This window comes from Myotis daubentonii, chromosome 2 (genome assembly GCF_963259705.1).
Source record: "Myotis daubentonii chromosome 2, mMyoDau2.1, whole genome shotgun sequence".
NCBI lineage: Eukaryota > Metazoa > Chordata > Mammalia > Chiroptera > Vespertilionidae > Myotis > Myotis daubentonii.
In genome coordinates, this window is record NC_081841.1 from 132086411 (window position 1) to 132105483 (window position 19073).

General features: G+C 47.9%; 1 protein-coding gene across 4 annotated transcripts in view; it reads left to right on the plus strand.

The window, feature by feature from the left end:
* Positions 1-19073, plus strand: part of KPNA3 (karyopherin subunit alpha 3) — a 119552-nt gene that overhangs the window by 47136 nt on the left and 53343 nt on the right. For all 4 annotated transcript variants that reach the window (XM_059684572.1, XM_059684575.1, XM_059684573.1 and 1 more), the window contains one exon: positions 16075-16119. In XM_059684572.1, coding sequence (XP_059540555.1) covers positions 16075-16119 — 45 coding nt within the window. The remainder of the gene's footprint in view (positions 1-16074; positions 16120-19073) is intronic.

Below are 19073 nucleotides of genomic sequence, written 5' to 3' on the forward strand. Positions count from 1 at the left end.
CTTCTGATGTTTGGTCAAGTGTTTGGTGGAGCCTGCGGTTGTTACAGACCCTGGCTCTTTTATATATAGATTTGATTCCCCACTCTCCTAGTTTGTAGTGTTTCTGCTGAATAACCTGATGATATTTTAATGAGGGTTCCTTTATAGCTTATAGTCTTCCTTGGCTGCTTTGGCTGTTACTAACTTTTGACAGCTTTAATATAGTGTGCCTTGGAGCAGGTCTATTTGCATTGAGATAATTAGGTGCTCTGTTAGTATCTTGGATTCGAGGGTCCAGCTGTTTTTATAGGTATGGGAAGTTCTCATTTATTATTTGTTTAACTAGGCTCTCTGTTCCCTTCTCCCTCTCTTCTTCTGGTATACCATTATTATATTTTTCTTTGTAATGGAGTCAGAATGTTCCTGTAGAGTTTTTTGGCTATTTTTTTACTCTCAGTTTTCTCTCTTCTACTTGAGTCATTTGTAGATTTGTAGATTTCTATCATGAAGATCAGTAATTCTTTTTTCCATCTAAGTCTGCTCTATTTCCTCAACTCTCTCACTCATTCTTCATCTCATTTATTGAGTTCTTCAGCTAGCTCTAGAATTTGTTTCGTTCTTTTCTATGGTGTTATGTTAATCTCTTTGATAAAGTTCCGAGCTTGTTGGACTGCCAGAATTTTCTTGTATCTCACTGAGGCTTTTTTCAGAACTGCAATCTTGAATTCTTTGTCATTTAATTGTCAGTCTTCCATATCTTTGTTTATTTTCTGGAGATTTTTAATTTTCTTTCTAAACTACCTTGCTACCTTGCTTATTCATGGTAGTTGATGGGTTATTTCTCAACCTGGGCATTTGAGGGATTGAAATTTTTTTTCAGTACTTGATGTTTTTAACCATACAGTAGGTTAAGTGGAAATATTTCTTTTGTTTTCCATTAGATGGTGTTGTAGTGCAACAAGGTTTTCTTATGGCATGGGATTTGACCCCAGTTCTTCACTGTTACTCATTTTATAATAGGCTTTCCTGAACTTTTCAGAGCAATGGATGGGTCAGGATAGTTTCTGAAGCTTTAACACTATAGACCTCCTTCTGTTGTTATTGCAAAGTGATAAAAGGAAAGATGGCTTCCTGTTTTTTGAGATTTGGCTTTGTCTCACTAACCCACTTTTACCTAGACCATCTGTTTCCTTTGCCACAGTGTGCCTGTCTTGCTTACTCCCAGAAGTTTCTTTTCAATTGAACACTTTGTCCAGGAAGGGGAACTTTATTTTTGAGTCTAGGTTCATCATACCTTACAATGTTGGCATGTGCAAAAGGTCCTTTCCATTTGCAGCTATTAAACTAGAGCCTGGTGCATATCTTGCACAGGTGGGGTCCCGAGTGGGGTGGGGGAAACCTGGATGCAATCAGCCCTCCAGGCAGGCAGTGGGATGCTCTTGCTGGCCCGGGATCCAGATCTGTCCCCCTGACTTTCGTGCCGGTTGTGGGGAGCCATCTGGTGGTCGCTTTTATATTGTTTCTTACTTGCAGAGCATCTAGGGAGGGTAAGTGGCCACGGTGCCTAGGCCGACTTCCAGGAGGCCGGAAGCGCTGTTGGGATCATGCTGGCGGCACTGGTCCGTCAGTGCCTGGCCTGTTCTCTGGAGATTGGACCTGCAAGACTACTGAGGGTGTGAGTGGCTGCCGCCAGGCTGGTGGGCCTCTGGGACTGGTCTCAGCTGAGCAGCGCTCCTGCTGTGGGAGCGCACTGACCACCAAGGGGTAGCTCCTGCATTGAGCATCTGCCCCCTGGTGGTCAGTGTGCATCATAGTGACTGGTCATTCCGATCATTCAGTCGTTCAGTAGCTTAGGCTTTTATATATATACTAGAGGCCCAGTGCACAAAAATTTGTGCACTGGCGGGGGAGGGGGGTATCCCTCAGCCCCACTTGTGCCCTCTCACAGTCTGGGACCCCTCGGGAGATAACGACCTGCTGGCTTAGGCCTGCTCCCAGGTGGCAGAGGGCAGGCCCAATCCCTCGGTGCAGCCCCTGGTCGGGCTCAGAGCAGGGCCGATTGGCGAGTTGGGGCACCACCCCTGTCATGCACAGAGCAGGGCGGATCAGGAGGTTGCAATGCCACCCTCAGTCACGCTCAGGGTAGGGCGGATTGGGGGGTTGGGGTGCCGCCTCCTGTCACACTCAAGGCAGGGTCCATGGGGAGTTTGCGGCGCCAACCCCTGTCATTCACAGAGCAGGGCAGATCAGGGGGTTGTGGCGCCACCCCTGACACATACAGAGCCGGCCGATCAGGGGATTGGGGCGCTGCCCCCTGTCATGCACAGAGCAGGGCCCATCAGGGGGGTTGGGGCTCCGTACACTGTCACAGAGTAGGGTTGATCAAGGGGTTGGGGAGCTCCCCGCTGTCACCCACAGAGCAGGGCCCATCAGGGGGTTGGGGAGATCCCCCTGCCATGCACAGAGCAGGGCAGATCAGGAAGTTGCGATGCCACCCTAAGTCACGCTCAGGGTAGGGTCGATTGGGGAGTTGGGACGCCACCCCCTGTCACACTCAAGGCAGGGCCGATGGGGAAGTTGCGGCTCCACCCTGTCACACACAGAGCAGGGCCAATCAGGGGGTTGGGGAGCTCCCCCCTATCAGGCACAGAGCAGAGCCGATCAGGGGGTTGGGGCGCCTTCCGCTGTCACGAACAGAGCAGGGCGGATAGGGAGGTTGTGACCCCGTCCTCTGTCACACACAGAGCTGCAGGGCGATCAGGGGGTTTGGGCGCTGCCCCCTGTCACGCTGCTCCAGGGGCCAGGAGGCCTCGCTACTCCGCTGATCCCAGTGCTGGGAGGCCTCGCGGCTCCGCTTGACACCAGGGCAGTGAGGCCTCGCTGTTCAGCTGACCCCGGTGCTGGGAGGCCTTGCTGCTCCGCTTATTCCAGGCCGGGCGGTCTCGCAGCTCCACTGATCCCAGTGCCGGGAGGCCTCGTGGCTCCACTTGACACAGGGGCAGTGAGGCCCCGCGGCTCCGCTGATCCCGATGCCAGGAGGCCTCATGGCTCCGCTGATCCCAGGCTGGGAGGCCTTGCGGCTCCGCTGATCCCAGTGCTGGGAGTCATATTACCCTTTTACTATATAGAATAGAGGCCTGGTGCACAGGTGGGGGCCGGCTGGTTTGCCCTGAGGGGTGTCCTGGATCAGGGTGGGGGTCCCCACTGGGGTGCCTGGCCAGCCTGGATGAGGGGATGATGGCTGTTTGCAGCTAGTCACACCCCCTTCAGGGTGGGGGTCCCCACTGGGGTGCCTGGCCAGTCTGGGTGAGGGACTGAGGGCTGTTTTCAGGCTGGCGGGTGACTGAAGCTCCCAACCTCTCTTTTATTTCTTTTTTCTTTTTCTTTTTTTTTAATATATTTTATTGATTTTTTACAGAGAGGAAGGGAGAGAGATAGAGAGCTAGAAACATCGATGAGAAAGACATCTATCAGCTGCCTCCTGCACATCTCCTACTGGGGATGTGCCCGCAACCCAGGTACATTCCCTTGACCGGAATCGAACCTGGGACCTTTCAATCCGCAAGCCGACGCTCTATCCACTGAGCCAAACCGGTTTCGGCTCTTTTTTCTTTTTTATTCTGGGATTTTATTTACCTTCTATGGCTGTCACTGGAGCTGAGAGTCGTCTTTAGCTCTGAGGCTCGGCTCCAGCTCTGAGACCTCGGCTGCTGAAAGCAGGTTTCTGGACTTTGTTTACCTCCTGTATTTGAAACTTTGTTGCGACTCCAGCTCTGAGATCCCAGCTGACTGAAAGCAGGTTTCTGGGGTTTTGTTTAGCTTCTATATTTGTAACAATGTTTCTTAGAGAGCAGCTCAGAGCCCAGCAGGCAGACGGGGAACCTGGCATCCTCTGTTACCAGAGCAAGCAAGCCTCCATGTTCGCGTCAGCTGCCTGGCTGCCGGCCGCCATCTTGGTTGGCAGTCAATTTGCTTATCTCGCTGATTAGCCAATAGGAAGGGTAGCGAAGTTACGGCTAATTATCATGTTTCTCTTTTATTAGATAGGACTAGAGGCCCGGTGCACAAAAATTTGTGCACTCAGGGGGGAGAGGGGTTCCCTCAGCCTGGCCTGTGCCCTCTCGCAGTCTGGGACCCCTCGGTAGATAACGACCTGCTGGCTTAGGCCTGCTCCCGGGTGGCAGAGGGCAGGCCCAATTCCTAGGTGCAGCCCCTGGTCGGGCTCAGAGCAGGGCCGATTGGGGAGTTGGGGCGCCGCCCCCTGTCATGCACATAGCAGGGCGGATTGGGAGGTTGCGATGCCACCCTCAGTCACGCTCAGGGTAGGGCAGATTGGGGGGTTGGGGCACCGCCCCCTGTCACACTCAAGGCAGGGTTGATGGGGAGGTTGCGGCGCCACCCCCTATCACGCACAGAGCAGGGCCAATCAGGGGGTTGGGGCGCTGCCCCCTGTCACGCACAGAGCAGGGCTGATCAGGGGGTTGAGGAGCTCCCCCCTGTCACTCACAGAGTAGGGCCGATAGGGGAGTTGGGGCACCGCCCCCGTCACACACAGCAGGGCGGATCAGGGGGTTGGGGTGCTGCCACTGTCACACTCAAGGCAGGGCCGATGGGGAGGTTATGGCTCTACCCCATCACACACAGAGCAGGGCCCGTGGGGTGGGGGTTGGGGCGCCGCCCGCTATCACCCACAGAGCAGGGCCGATCAGGGGGTTGGGGCACTGCCATTCTCACACTCAAGCCAGGGCCGATGGGGAGGTTATGGCTCTACCCCGTCACACACAGAGCAGGGCCGATCAGGGGGTTGGGGCGCTGCCCCCTGTCACACACTGAGCAGGGCCAATCAGGGGGGTTGGGGCGCCGCACCCTGTCACACACAGAGCCGCAGGGCGATCAGGGGGTTGGGGAGCTCCCCCTATCAGGCACAGAGCAGGGCTGATCAGGGGGTTGGGGAGCCTTCCCCTGTCACAAACAGAGCAGGGCAGATAGGGAGGTTGTGGCCCTGCCCCCTGTCACACACAGAGCTGCAGGGCGATCAGGGGGTTTGGGCACTGCCCCCTGTCACACTGATCCTGGTGCCGGGAGGCCTCTCTGCTCCACTGATCCCGTTGCTGGGAGGCATATTACCCTTTTACTGTATAGGATAGAGGCCTGGTGCACGGGTGGGGGCCGGCTGGTTTGCCCTGAGGGGTGTCCTGGATCAGGGTGGGGGTCCCCCTGGGGTGCCTGGCCAGCCTGGATGAGGGGATGATGGCTGTTTGCAGCTTGTCACACACCCTTCAGGGTGGGGGTCCCCACTGGGGTGCCTGGCCAGTCTGGGTGAGGGGCTGAGGGCTGTTTTCAGGCTGGCGGGTGACTGAAGCTCCCAACCGCTCCTTTTTTTTTTTTTTTTTTTTTTAATCTGGGCCAGCTTTAGCTCTGAGGCTTGGCTCCAGCGCTTAGGCCTCCGCAGCTGAAAGCAGGTTTCTGGATTTTGTTTACCTTCTGTATTTGAAACAATGTTGCGATCCTGCTGGCTGAAGCCCGGCGGACTAAAGCAGGTTTCTGGGGTTTTGTTTAGCTTCTATATTTGTAACATAGTTGCTTAGAGTTGCAGCTCAGGGGCCGGCAGCAGCAGGCAGGGAACATTGGAGTCCTCCCTCACTGAAGCAAGCAAGCCTCATACTCGCTTTAAGCTGCCTGGCTGCCGGTCGCCATCTTGGCTGGCAGTTCATTTGCATATTGCCCTGATTAGCATATTGCAACTGCCCTGGGAAGGGTAGCAGTTGTATGCTAATTGCCATGTTTCTCTTTTATTAGATAGGACTAGAGGCCCGGTGCACGTAACTCATGCACTGGGTGGTGGGGTTCCCTCAGCCCAGCCTGCCCGTCTCACAGTCCGGGAGCCCTCAGTGGATGTCCTACTGATGGCCACAGTCTGGCAGCAGAGGCTCGGTGCAGGCGTCCCGTGTGTGTGTGTTTGTGTGTGTGTGTGTGTCTGCTGGGGCCTGCCCCCAGCCTCGCCACATAGGCTCCGAGCAATTGCCTTGTGTGTGTGTGTGTCCAGTGGTGGTCTGCTCCCAGCCACATTGGAAGCTCAGAGTAGGCGCTGTGTGTGTGTGTGTGTGTGTGTGTGTGTGTGTGTGTGTGTGTCTGCTGGTGGCCTGCCCCCAGCCACACCTTGGAGGCTAGGAGCAGGCACCCCTCTCTGCTGATCTCTCAGGCTCCTGATCTCTACTGCATGTTGTACTCTCCCTTGAGCTGTGGCCAGGGTGGGGCGCCATTTCCTGCTGTGGGATCGCATGGGCGATTTCATGGGTAGGCAGGTGCACACGGGGGCTGGCTGCAGGCCCCCCTTTCCTGCTCCGTGATCGCCACGGCGATCCCACGGGCAGGCACACAGGGGGGCTGGCTAGAGGCCGCCCTTTCCTGCTCCATGATCTCCGGGGCGATCCCATGGGCAAGTGCACACAGGGGCTGGCTGTAGGCCGCCCTTTCCTGCTCTGTGATCGCCACAGCCATCCCACTGGCAGGCGCACAGGGGGGCTGGCTGCAGGCTGCCCTTTCCTGCTGTGGGATCTCCGGTTGCTCATCCCTGGCAGGGGCGGCCAGGGAAGAACCGCCTCTTCCCTGACCTCCTTTCTTCGATTAGTGGCATGGGGGCGGGCAAAGGCAGCCGGTTCTCCGATCCAGGGCCAGGGGCAGTGCCTCCCGGCTCTTGCCTGCCGCCTGTGTTTCCAGTCACCGTCCCTCCCCTATGGCCTCTCATCATTGCACCTATGTATGCAAATTAACCACCATCTTTTTTGGCGGTTAACCGCCATCTTTGTTGGCAGTTAATTTGCATATCACCCTGATTAGCCCATGGGAAGGGTAGCGAAGTTACGGTTAATTACCATGTTTGTCTATTATTAGATAGGCTAGATAGCCCTTCTAACCTCTAGTGATTCATGATTTTGAGCTCTCCTGTCCTCAAGCCCTTTAGTTGCCCTATTACTTTTGCCTTTCTGCTTCCTTCTTCATACATGCTGATACCACGTGAGTCTATAGTTGGTGATTTAACCAGGCCCTGATTGTATTTGAGAACTTTGGGGAATACTTTGTCACCCAGTCTTACAGATTTTGTCCATGGGGTTCTGGTTTGGCTGTCCAGGTGACTTTGGAAGGGGTGAATCCAAGACATTAAAAATTTTATTGAGAGACAACAGGGATTTGCATTTTAAAAAGAACACTCTGCATTGTGGGAAATTGATTCAGTGCATAGAAGGAGATAGGTTAGGAGGTTTTGGTAGTTATTCAGGTGAGATAATGGTGGCCTTAGTCTAGGACCATGGCAGTGGGTCCTATTTTGGTGACTAGATGCATGTCAAAGAATGAGAGTGTGAGTAGAATTGGATGATGTCCCAGGATTGGGATTTTGCAGCTGTTACCCTGATTATACTGTTTCCTAATATTGGGAATACTTGTGGAAGAGTAGGTGGTTTGGGGTGAGAATTTCTTCCAGGTGCTCCCCAACCCCAGGACTAGGGAGAGTTGTCCTGTTAGGAGCCATAGGAGGGATCCTTTTTTCCAGGCTCAGTTCACACATTCCTGCTGCACATCCCTTGGACTAGACTGGCCAAGAAGCCCACTCCATTTCTGGACAGATCCTTTGTATCTTTCTCATGGTATTCTTCTGTCTGATAGTCTTGTGAAATGTCAGCTCTCTCCATGCCTCAGTTGCTTCCTTCCAGTCTACACTGCAAGCTCCCATAGAAGCAGAGGTCACCATTCCAAAGCGCCTTGGCAGTATCTGACACACAGTAGTGCTCAATAAGTTGATTGACGATTACCCCTCTTAACACTGCCAGAAGAAGCAGAGTTGACCCTACACCCTTTACATTGGCTCCTTCACTCCCCGTTCACCCTCCCACTGCAAAGAAGGCAGTTGTTCAAGAGAGCTGGTGGGCCAACCCTTCCAAGTCTGCTGCCACGCCCAGACAGACTCCTCAATCAGTTTGTCCACAACTGCATGAGTGCAGATTGGTATACTTTTACTTCAAAGTACAAATAGTAAATATTTTAGGCTTCAGTAACCAAGAAACAAAAATAAGGTATTATGTAGATACTTAATATCATGTATAATGTAATCACTTAAAAATATAAAAACCATTCTGGGCAGATCCTACAGAAACTGCTTGCCAGATTTGACCCACAAGTTGCAGTTGTCTGACCACTGTCCTAGACTCATCTACTTGTCTCCTAATTGCAGGCATATTGCCTGTTGAATTTTAGATGAATTCAATAAATTTTTGTTGAGTGAATGTATATTGTACTTACAGATTTGGAGCTCAGGTAAGAGGGGTGAACTAAAGATAGGTATTTGGGAGTAGTCATCAAATAGTAATTGAAGACATGAGAGTAGATGAGATCCGTTGGGAAGAATGTAAGGCAGGAAAGGGCCTACGATGGAGCCTTTTGCTATGATTCAGAGAACAGAGTAAGTCATGACTAACTCAGAAGTATTTGCTGCTAACAGACCTAAGCCATTTGGCCATTTACACTCATCTGGTTTTCATTTACATTCATTTTGGATGAATAGGATACCTTTAACTATTAGAGATAAGTGAGGATAATAGATGTTTTTTCCTTAGAATTTTTATTACCAATGAGTTATAATAAAACAAGCCATAGACAAAATTCTGCTACTTATACAAACGTATTAGCAAGCAATCACAAAACGCCATGCAGCTTGTTCTATGAGTTTAGCCCTTTTAGACTCTAGTCTACTACCTTGCAATAAAACTTCAGCCTTAAGTAGATACCACAAAGATCTAACTAGGATTAGGTGCCAGAATCCTCCAAGAAGGGGTGGGACACACTATCAAAGGGAAACCTAGACTCAAACACTTCTCTGAAGTAGACTGCAAATAGGTACGGTGCAAGGCACCTGTACAATATTCCTCATCAGTCCATATATCTTGAACAATTCTGTTTGACAGTAAAAGGGTATCAACATATCTTTACTAATTAACAAACTAGTGTCTAAATTCAGATGTTGATAAGCAAAGCACTTACTAACTGGGAGCTAATTCCTGATATAGATGCTTAAAATGCTAACAACTTCTGAAGTGTGGATTCCTAATATTAGGGTACTTTAAAAGTTAACTCAACTATACCCATGCTGAAGGGTTTTTGTTGTTGTTGTTTATCCTCACCCGAGGATATTCTTCCATTGAGAATTGAAGGGAGGGGGAGAGACAGAGAGAAAAACATCTATGTGAGAGAGACATATTGATTGGTTGCCTCCTACATGCACCCCAACCCAGGCTGTGGACTGAGCCTGTGACCAAGGTACATGTCCCTGAGTGGAACTGAACCCAAGCAAGACCCTTCAGTCTGTGGGCCAACACTCTAACCACTGAGCCAAACCAGCTAGGGTTTTGCTGAAGAATTTGAATGTGATGTACAGTATAGCAATAATTTGGTCACATTTTGGAAAGGATGTGCCGCCTGGATCTTTTTGTTGTTGTTATGTACCATCTTATAACAATTCATAAATAAATAAATGTAGTAGTTATTCCAATGAACATGTTTTTTCTTCTCAGTCTAGTAACAGTTGGATTGGCTATTCATATAGGCAAATTTTAATAATGGTGCAGTTCTAATCTTCAAGTGAATAAAGACAGTTTACAGAGTTATCAAGTAATACTTCATTAATATTGGTATTTGAAGATTGCTCAACATTTATTACCATTTTACATGATGGATTTATACAGAAAATATTCTGTATCAATAGTATTGAAGTCAAAACACAAAAACATATTACATATAAAATTAGATTCAAAGCTCTTTCTTTCTACTGTTGAAACATATTAATGATAATAGTTTTATCAATGCATCATCCCATCACATTAAATGAATGCTACTAATTTGAATTTTGTTTGGCAGGGTTTTGCTTCTTTTTGTTTTTAATCCTTACATAAGGAAATGTTTACATTGATTTTAGAGAGAGAGAGGGAGGGGGAGGGACAGAAAGAAACATCGATAGGTTACTGCCCTGACTAGGGCTTGAACCCGCAACCTGGGCACGTGCCAATTGAGCCCATCACCTTTTGGTGTACTGGACATTGCTCCAACCAACTGGACCACACTGGCCAGGGCTGTTTGGCAGTTTTATTTACATTCGACATATATCTATATCAATGGTGGCAAACCTATGACACGCGTGTCAGAGGTGACACGCGAACTCATTTTTTTGGTTGATTTTTCTTTGTTAAATGGCATTTAAATATATAAAATAAATATCAGAAATCTAAATCTTTGTTTTATTATGGTTGCAAATATCAAAAAATTTCTATATGTGACATGGCACCAGAGTTAAGTTAGGGTTTTTCAAAATGCTGACATGCCGAGCTCAAAAGGTTCGCCATCACTGGTCTATATTTAAGTTTATATCTATATTAATACTTTAACATAATTTGGTTTCTATGGGATTTATTTCCCTAAAAGGGTGTTAATTTATCACTGAATTTTAATAAAACTTTACAGAGATACCATAACAAAAGGATATATATATATATATGCTTAAGCGACCATTTGACCATTTGACCGGTAGCTGTGATGTGCACTGACCACCAAGGGGCAGACGGTCAGTGCACAGGCAGGGAAACATGGAACAGACTGATGAATCTCAGAGGGAAGGGGGTAGGGCAGGAAGAGTTTAACACTAGATTGCCCAAGGAAGTCATTTTGACTGCTTTTTAATTTCAATTAGAAAAACAATTATGTATATAATGACACAATTTCTTAGAATTTTGTGACTTTTTGTACAACATATAAATGCGTTTATAGTTACCTCCCCCCTCCTTCATTTCCGGTATATATATATGTGTTATACCTATATTGCCCAAAAGCAGTCATTTTGACTGCTTGGGAAATTTTAAATAATCAAATGACTCTTATTATTGAATTGAGTAAATTTCTTATATGACCAGTTCGGCTCTGTATTGAAATAACAGTTTTTTTTTCTTTTTTATTACCGTCACATGATAACATACAAGTACATGATAAATTGTCGATACTTGATAAGTTGCAGTTGCTCAATAAGCTAAACTAGTACTTGTTATTCGAATCTTTATGCAGTGATACTTGTTCTTATAAGTTGTTTATTTTATTTCTTTTGCGCCCTAAATTCATGAAAGAAATGTCGAATAGAAGTGAGTTATTGGAAAAGCTAAGGAACATAAGTGAAGAGTGCTCCGATATTATTCTTTCACAATGCAGTCATTTTGACTGCTTTTGGGCAATATAGGTATATACTAAGTTTCAGTCTTTCTAGTGTTAACCAAAGATCTTATATGCATACTAGAGGCCCAGTGCATGGACTTGTGCACCGGTGGGGTCCCTCGGCCTGGCCTGCATGTTATCACAATCCAGGACCCCTCGGGAGATGTCGGATTGTCGGTTTCAGCCCGATCCCTGCATGCCAGGCCAAAGGACCCCACTGGTGCACGAATCCGTGCATTGGGCCTCTAGTTATTAAATAAAATAGTAGCATACTGAATCTGGCAGTGTCTATCTACACTAATAAAAGAGAAACATGCAAATTGGTGTCACTCTGCAATGCTCACCAGCCAATCAGATGAGTATGCAAATTAACCCAACAAAGATGTGGTTAATTTGCATACATAGGCACCCAACGGCCTGGGTCCCAGGAACATCATCAGCATCCAGGTAACTCCGAGGTAGGCCCTGTGTGGGCTCTGAGCAGCGTAGAAAGGGCCTGAGCCAGGGGGCTCCTGGGCAGGGGCGGAGCCAGCCATGTGAACTGCGGGGGGGTGGGGGGCCCTGCCCAAGCCTAAAGTCTCGGCCAGAGGCGTTAGGCCTGGGCAGGGGGTGAAGCCGGCGATCAGGGGGAGATGAGGGTCCCCTGCCCAGGCCTAAAGCCTGGGCCAGAGGGGTCAGGTCTGGGCAAGTGGCGGAGCTGGTGATTGGAGGGGTCTGGGGGTCCCCTGCCCAGGCCTGACGCCTTGGCCAGAGGTGTCAGGCCTGGGCGAGGGGCCGATCCGGCGATCAGAGGGTGATGGGTGTCGACGCCTCTGGCCAAGGCGTCAGGCAGGGGCGGGGGGCCGAGCCAGAGATCGGTATGAACTACAGAGGAAACACCTTTTCTGACCGCTCATTGCTAAGCTCCCTGTATGCCACTGGTAATATTCTTAGTAACTTGGGTAATAAGAATTCAGAAAGGTGATCTAGGGTTTTTCACCACACTCGTGGCGAAAAAAACGAAGATCGCTACTGGAGGTCTAAGAAATGTCATATTCTGCCCTAGGCGGTTTGGCTCAGTGGATAATGCCTCGGCCTGCCTACCACAGGGTCTGGGTTCAGTTGTGACCAAGGACATGTACCTAGGTTACAGGCTCTTCCCTGGCTGGGGCCCAGGTCAGGGCTCATGCAGGAGGCAACTAATCAAAGTGTTCCTCTCACTTAGATGTTTCTCTCTGTCTTTCCCTTTCTCTTCCACATTCTCTAAAAATCAATGGAAACATATCCTCAGGTGAGGATAAAAATATAATAAAGAAATGTCATATCCTATGAAAGACACATCTTGAAAATGCCTAAAGAAAGTTGTCATATTTTCATGGTGAAGGGACTGGAGTCCATGTTGATGAAAACACCTTGGTGGCTGCGGTGACTGGCAGTGGCTGCAGCAGCGGGGTGATGGGGCTGGTACCTTCCCCTGATCAGCCCGGTCGCCTCCCACAAAGGGAGGCCAGACTGTGGCTTAGGCCCACTCCCCAAGGGGAGCAGGAAGCGGGCCTAAGCCATCACTAGGACATCCCCTGAGGGCTCCCAGTATGTGAGAGGGGGCAGCCTGTGCTGAGGGACACCCCCTGCCAGTGCACTAATTTTGTACACCGGGCCATTAGTATATATATAAAAGCCTAAGCGACTGTTACAACTGCACGACCGGTCGACCAGTCACTATGTTACACACTAACCACCAGGGGGCAGACACTCAATGCAGGAGCTTCTCCCTGGTGGACAATGCGCTCCAACAGCGGGAGCGCCGCTCAGCCAGAAGCCGGGCTCATGGCTGGCAAGTGCAGCTGCAGAGGTGGGAGCCTCTTCTGCCTCCACAGCAGCGCTACCGAGCGCCGGAGGCAAGTGCAGTGTGGCTGGGGTATGCGGAAGTGGTGCAGTGCCCGACCCTGGCTCAGGCTCCTCCCTGGCCGTCTGCTGCTTAGCGCACTGCTATATCCCTTGAACCTCATAAGCCTGCAGTTACAATCTCTGGAGAATGATTGAAGCGAGGACACTCAGGATAACCAGGATGAGCCTGATATTGCCACCAGGCTCCTGGTACTCTGCCTTGGGCATGGAATCTAATCCCTTGCTGATTGCCCTGGAGCTACAGAGGAAGGCAGCAATATAACATTGGCCACAAGGTAGTGGCTGACAATTGGGGTAAAAGTCAGAGAGAGATGGATCTGAAAGGTGGGGGCATGGGCAACAGAGCACCCCTCTCCCCCTCCAAGCCCCCCAAATTTGTTCACCTCAGAGTGTCTCTTATCCAGCTCCGAGCTGTGGAAAGCGTCCAGCATGGCCCAAGATGTCCCCTGGGGACCTCCTGGCTGGCAAGGTGTGACCCTGGCTGCAGAAGGGACATTTGGAAATATTTTTTCAGGAAGCTGCAGAGAGGAGGACAGACTCCCCACACGACTTCCTGGTGTTTCACAGGAATGTGGAACCTCCCCGGGCATGCAGGCATGGGCTCCTGATTTCCTTTCAATGTGCATCATGCATGGGGCCACTAGTATTAAAATAATATACCGTGAGCATGTAACCTTTATGTAGTCTTTATTCCAAAAATATAATTTTACCATACTTATCTATATTTACAAAAGCCTAAGTGACCGAATGACCGGTCGACTGGTCGCTATGACGTGCACAGACCAACAGGGGGCAGACACTCAGTGCAGGAGCTGCCCCCTGGTGGTCAGTGCACTCCCACAGCCAGCCTCCCATGGGCGGCTAATCTCCTGTGGTCCCTCCCCCTGGCTGGCCTGCCCTGATAGGCCCCAATAGGCAAGCTGGCCAACCTCGTGGTCCCTCCCCCCAGCCGGCCAACCGCCCGTGGTCCCAGCCGCCCAGCTCCGATGACCCCAATCAGGGCAGCCGGCCAACCTCCCATGGCCTCTCTTCCACTCTCCTCCCCGCCGACCCCAGCCAACCTTCCATGGCCCTGATCGCCAGCCAGAACAAGGGACCCCACCCATGCACGAATTTGTGCACTGGGCTTCTAGTATATGTAATGAAATAATCTATGTATATATGTAAAAGACTAATATGCTAAGTGCCCAACCGTCCAACCAGATGCTGTGATGAACAGTGATCACCTGGGGGCAGACGCTCAATGCAGGAGCTGCCGTGATGCGCACTGGTCATTTACAGAGAAACAGCACTGTGAACCTGCACCCACAAAGCAACACTTGGCTTCCCCCAAGTGGGACACAGGCCCCGCCACCACCCCGGAGCAACAGCTCACCAAATCGCAGCCAATGGTGCTGAGACCCCTTGGCGCAATATGCAGCCCACAGCCCAGCCTAACCCAGAAATGGTGGCTGGAGCACTGGGTAATGATGTCACATAGCAATGCCCAGCTTCCTCTCTCTAGCGACGACTAGCCTCCTTGTAGTTTCTTCAACCCAGGAACACGACTTGCTTTATAGCCAGGTGCAAACATTTCACACTTTAACCAAATGTCTGTAAGCGTTTTCCCATGCCTCATCTCATTTGATCCTCACAGAAGTTGTGGAGTAGGTAGATAGTAGACTTGCTGAAATCCTATTTTCATTAGCCGGAAAACAAAGATTTAGAAAGTTTAGAAACTTGACCCGACTGAAAAGCAGTAAGAAATGGTGGACCTTGAAAATGACTTCAGGTTTTCTCACTGTGCAGAATATAGTCAGACACTGCTGCAGTTAAATATTTTACCCTTTGTTCTCCCTGCATGATCTACAGTAATAATCTGCTTTGTGTTGACATTTACTGCAGTGTTGCTGACAATTACCTGAAAGAGAAGTTGGGGTACTTCACTGGGCTGGAAAAATTTTAACTAAGTCAGAAAGCAGGTCTAATTAAGCAAGTTTACCTATACTATATATATATATATAAAGCTCTCCCTGGCGCCAATCACACGTGTGTTTTGATCTGTCATCGTCAATCGTAATTTGGTTGACACTTCTATTGAGAAAGGGCGAATAGTGTTATTAAAATATTTCTTTTAATTAATTTCCTGTCAATGTGAATAAATCCTTGCACTGGGCCACTAGTTCATTATATCAGTACATCAAGGGGAGAGAGGATATTTAATCATTTCAATAATTGCTGATAAGATTGCCTGGTAAAAACAGAGAATTAGAAGGGTACTTTTTACCTTTTGATACAAAATATCTTCCCAAACTTATTTTCATTTTCATGTGGTTTTAAGGCTATGACAGTGAGTTGTTTTCTTTTTAAAAACGTGAATTGTTTGAGATAGATTTCTTTGGTTGCAAACATCAAAAACCAGTCCTGCTGACTAAGCAAACCCATAATTTATTGGGGAAATATGGGGTAGTTTATAATTATGAATAGGCACACCAGATAACTAGAAATAGAGCAAGTCCAGGACATAGGCATCATTATGCCTGGTCCAGTGCTGCTTTTTTTTCCTTCCCACTTAGCTCAGGGTTCAGAGTTATGGGGAATAGAGTTCTGTTCATGTGTTTGAGTCTCATGCCTTACTTAACCTAGTAGAGATTCATTAATAGGCAGTTCTATCATGACTACACAAGGAAGAGTATACAGTTCTCTATAGTAGCCTGGGTGCAGTTAGGAAAGGGGAATGGAAAGGCAGCCAAGCCACACCTCCTCACTCCCTACAAAATTAACCAAGATATCCAGTAACATAGATAGTTTTGGCTTTTAACCCTCCTTTAGTTTATTATTTAAAGTCTAAAACTGATCAATCCTTAATTCTTAAGAATAAATTACCTCAAAAATTTTAAAAAATTGTGAATGCCTAAGATATTAATTTATATATGAACAGTATCAATATTTAGATACTTAATGTAATCTTTTTCTTTTTAGACAATGCGAAGACACAGAAATGAAGTGACAGTTGAACTACGAAAGGTAAGGATGATTTACATGTAATGAAAAGTAATGAGGATATTTTTTCTGATGTTAAAATTCTGTATAACTTGAATAATGAAAATAATATGGCAAATTAGTGGTCATCTCTAAAACCACATAGCATAAAAATACACCATTTTTTATAAAATCTTACAAGTAGCTGGGATAGAACCAAGATGGCAGCATAGGTAAACGCCAGTACTTGCTGCCTCCCACAATCACATTAAAATTACAAGTAAAATACAGAACAACCATCATTCAGAACTGCCTAAAATGTGGCTGAATGAAAGTCCTACAACTAGAGAGGTAAAGAAAGTATATTGAGATAGCCTGATACCCAGGTGTGACATTTTTTTCTCGGCTACTGAGGCCTCCTGTGAGAAGCAGGGGTACCAGCCCCACAACAGACCCCCAGGTCAGGGTTTCAGAGCTGGGAAGAGACATCCCTATAACTTTAAAACAAGCGGGGATTGTGGCTGAGTGACAAGGAGACCCCTAGAGACCCAGCAGTTCTTCTTAAAGGGCTGACACATGAATTTACACGGTCCCACTTCCTCTGAGCTCTAGCACTAGGTGGTGGCTTATGGAGAGGAACTAGATTGTCTGACATCAGGGCAAGAACTCGGGGGTGGCTTTCTCCCAGAAAGGGTTCATTGTTCCTGTGCTGGAATCTCCCCCGTTGCAGTGCTGACTGGCAGCCATATCTGAATTTTCATCATTGTACCCCACACTGTTCACTCCACCTTGGTGATTCCCTGAGAACCCGACCCATTCAATTTGAAGCCCCACCCAAGCTGTTTGCAGCAGCTTTTCCATATGAATGGTCTGTCCTGGTTCAGGCTTCAGACTTTTCTAAAACCTCTCAAACAAGCAGCAGCTGGTATCAGCTTTTGGGGAGAGCTTTTTTGGCTCTCAAAAAAGCAGCTAAACCTATCAATAAGAGACTGAAGGCCCAGCACTAGCACCAGCCTGTCTTGCTTCACAGCTAGGCCTTGTCTGGGCACTTTCAAACCCAATATAGCAGCAGCCATCTGCAGATCTCTCTGTAGCTCTTGCTGGACAGCCCCAAGCAATAGCTGGCTTTGCACCTCCCCGGAAGCCCCAGAGCCAGTGCACCCGGTGGACAGCTTCAGACCATATCAGATATATAGGGGTGTCTCCTGCACAGCAGCTCTTCATTGTAGATGCAGCTGGTCCTTACAGTCAATTGGCCTGGAGGTCAACTCCTCCCAGTGACACCAACAGCAATCAAGTCTCAACTACAAGACTGCACACAGCCTACACAGGGGTGAACCTAGAGGGCCCAGCTTAGGTGACTGGGAAGCTACACAGGCCACCCTACCAATTCCAGGAGACATAACAGCTCTACCTAATACATAGAAACAATCACAGGGAAGCAGCCAACGTGCGGAGACAAAGAAACATGTCACAAATGAAAGAAATGGAAGCAAGCAAACTACTGGGTACAGAGTCAAAAAAATGGTTATAAGGTTGCTCAAGGATCTTAATGATAGCTTCATGGGACTTAGTGAGACTCACAAGAATCTTAGAATTTCAAAGACATGAAAAAGGACCAGTCAGAAATTAAGCATACACTAACTGAAATAAAGAATAATTTTCAGGAATTCAATAGTAGAAGATTCTGAAAATCAAATCAATGATTTGGAATATGAGATAGAAAAAAAAACAACCCAATCAGAAGAGCAAAAAGAAAAAAGAATCCAAAAATATCAAGATAGCTGGAGGGGGTCAATGGCGGGGAAAGGGGGATATATGTAATACTTTCAATAATAAAGAATTATTTAAACAAAAAACAAAAATATGAAGATAGTGTAAGGAGCCTCTGGGACAACTTCAAGTATACCAGCATTTGCATTATGGGGGTTCCAGAAAAAGAAAAGAGAGAGCAAGATATTGAAAACCTATTTGAGGAAATAATGGCAGAAAACTTCCCCTATGTGGTGAAAGAAATAGATTAACAAGTCCAGGAAGCACGGAGTCCCAAACATGAGGAATCCAAAGAGACCCACACCAAGACACATCATAATTAAAATGCCAAGGGTTAAAGACAAAGATTGAGACTCTTAAAAGCAGCCAGAGAAAAGCAATTAGTGAGCTCCTTGCCAATCTTAACATTTTGGTCTTAGCATTTCTTTTTCTTTGTAACTTTTTATTAACATATAGCATACATACAAAAAAAGTTAACACATCTTAAGTGTACAACTTGATGAATTTAACAAAGTGAACACATCTGTGTAACCAGCTCCTGAATCAAGAACATTACCTGTATCCTAAGGCCCCTTATGTATTACTACTTTCCCCCAAAGACCATTATCTTGGTTTCTTACACTATGAATTATTTTGCGTATTTTGAACTTTATCCCATATAATAAAAGCCTAATATGCTACGTGTCCAACTGTTCATTTGACTAGTCACTATGACGCACACTGACCACCAGGGGGCAGATGCTCCAACCGGTAGGTTAGCTTGCTGCTGGGATCCGGCCGGTCAGAACTTGGCGAGATGGGCTGGACACGCCCTGGAGCCCTCCCGCAGTCCCTCCCCTCCCCGATCGTGCACAGGTGGCGTCCCTCAGCCTGGCTTGCACCCTCTCGCAATCCGGGACCCCTTGGGGGACGTCAGAGAGCCAGTTTTGGCCCGATCCCCACAGGCCAGGCCAATGGACCCCACCAATGCATGAATCCGTGCACCAGGCCTCTAGTATAAATAGAATAGTGTGTGCCCTTTTTTGTCTGGCTTTTCGTTCATCATTTGAAGATCATTCTCCTTAAGAGAGGCAATAAGAATAAAATTGAAGTTAAGTAATTATTTATTGTCATCTGTTAACATTATACCAGCTATCCCCAGATGTGGGCCTTTGGTTTTCCTTAACATTTCATTCTTGGAATACAACTATAAAACTTTTATATTGGTCTTGGTATTATTCAGACTC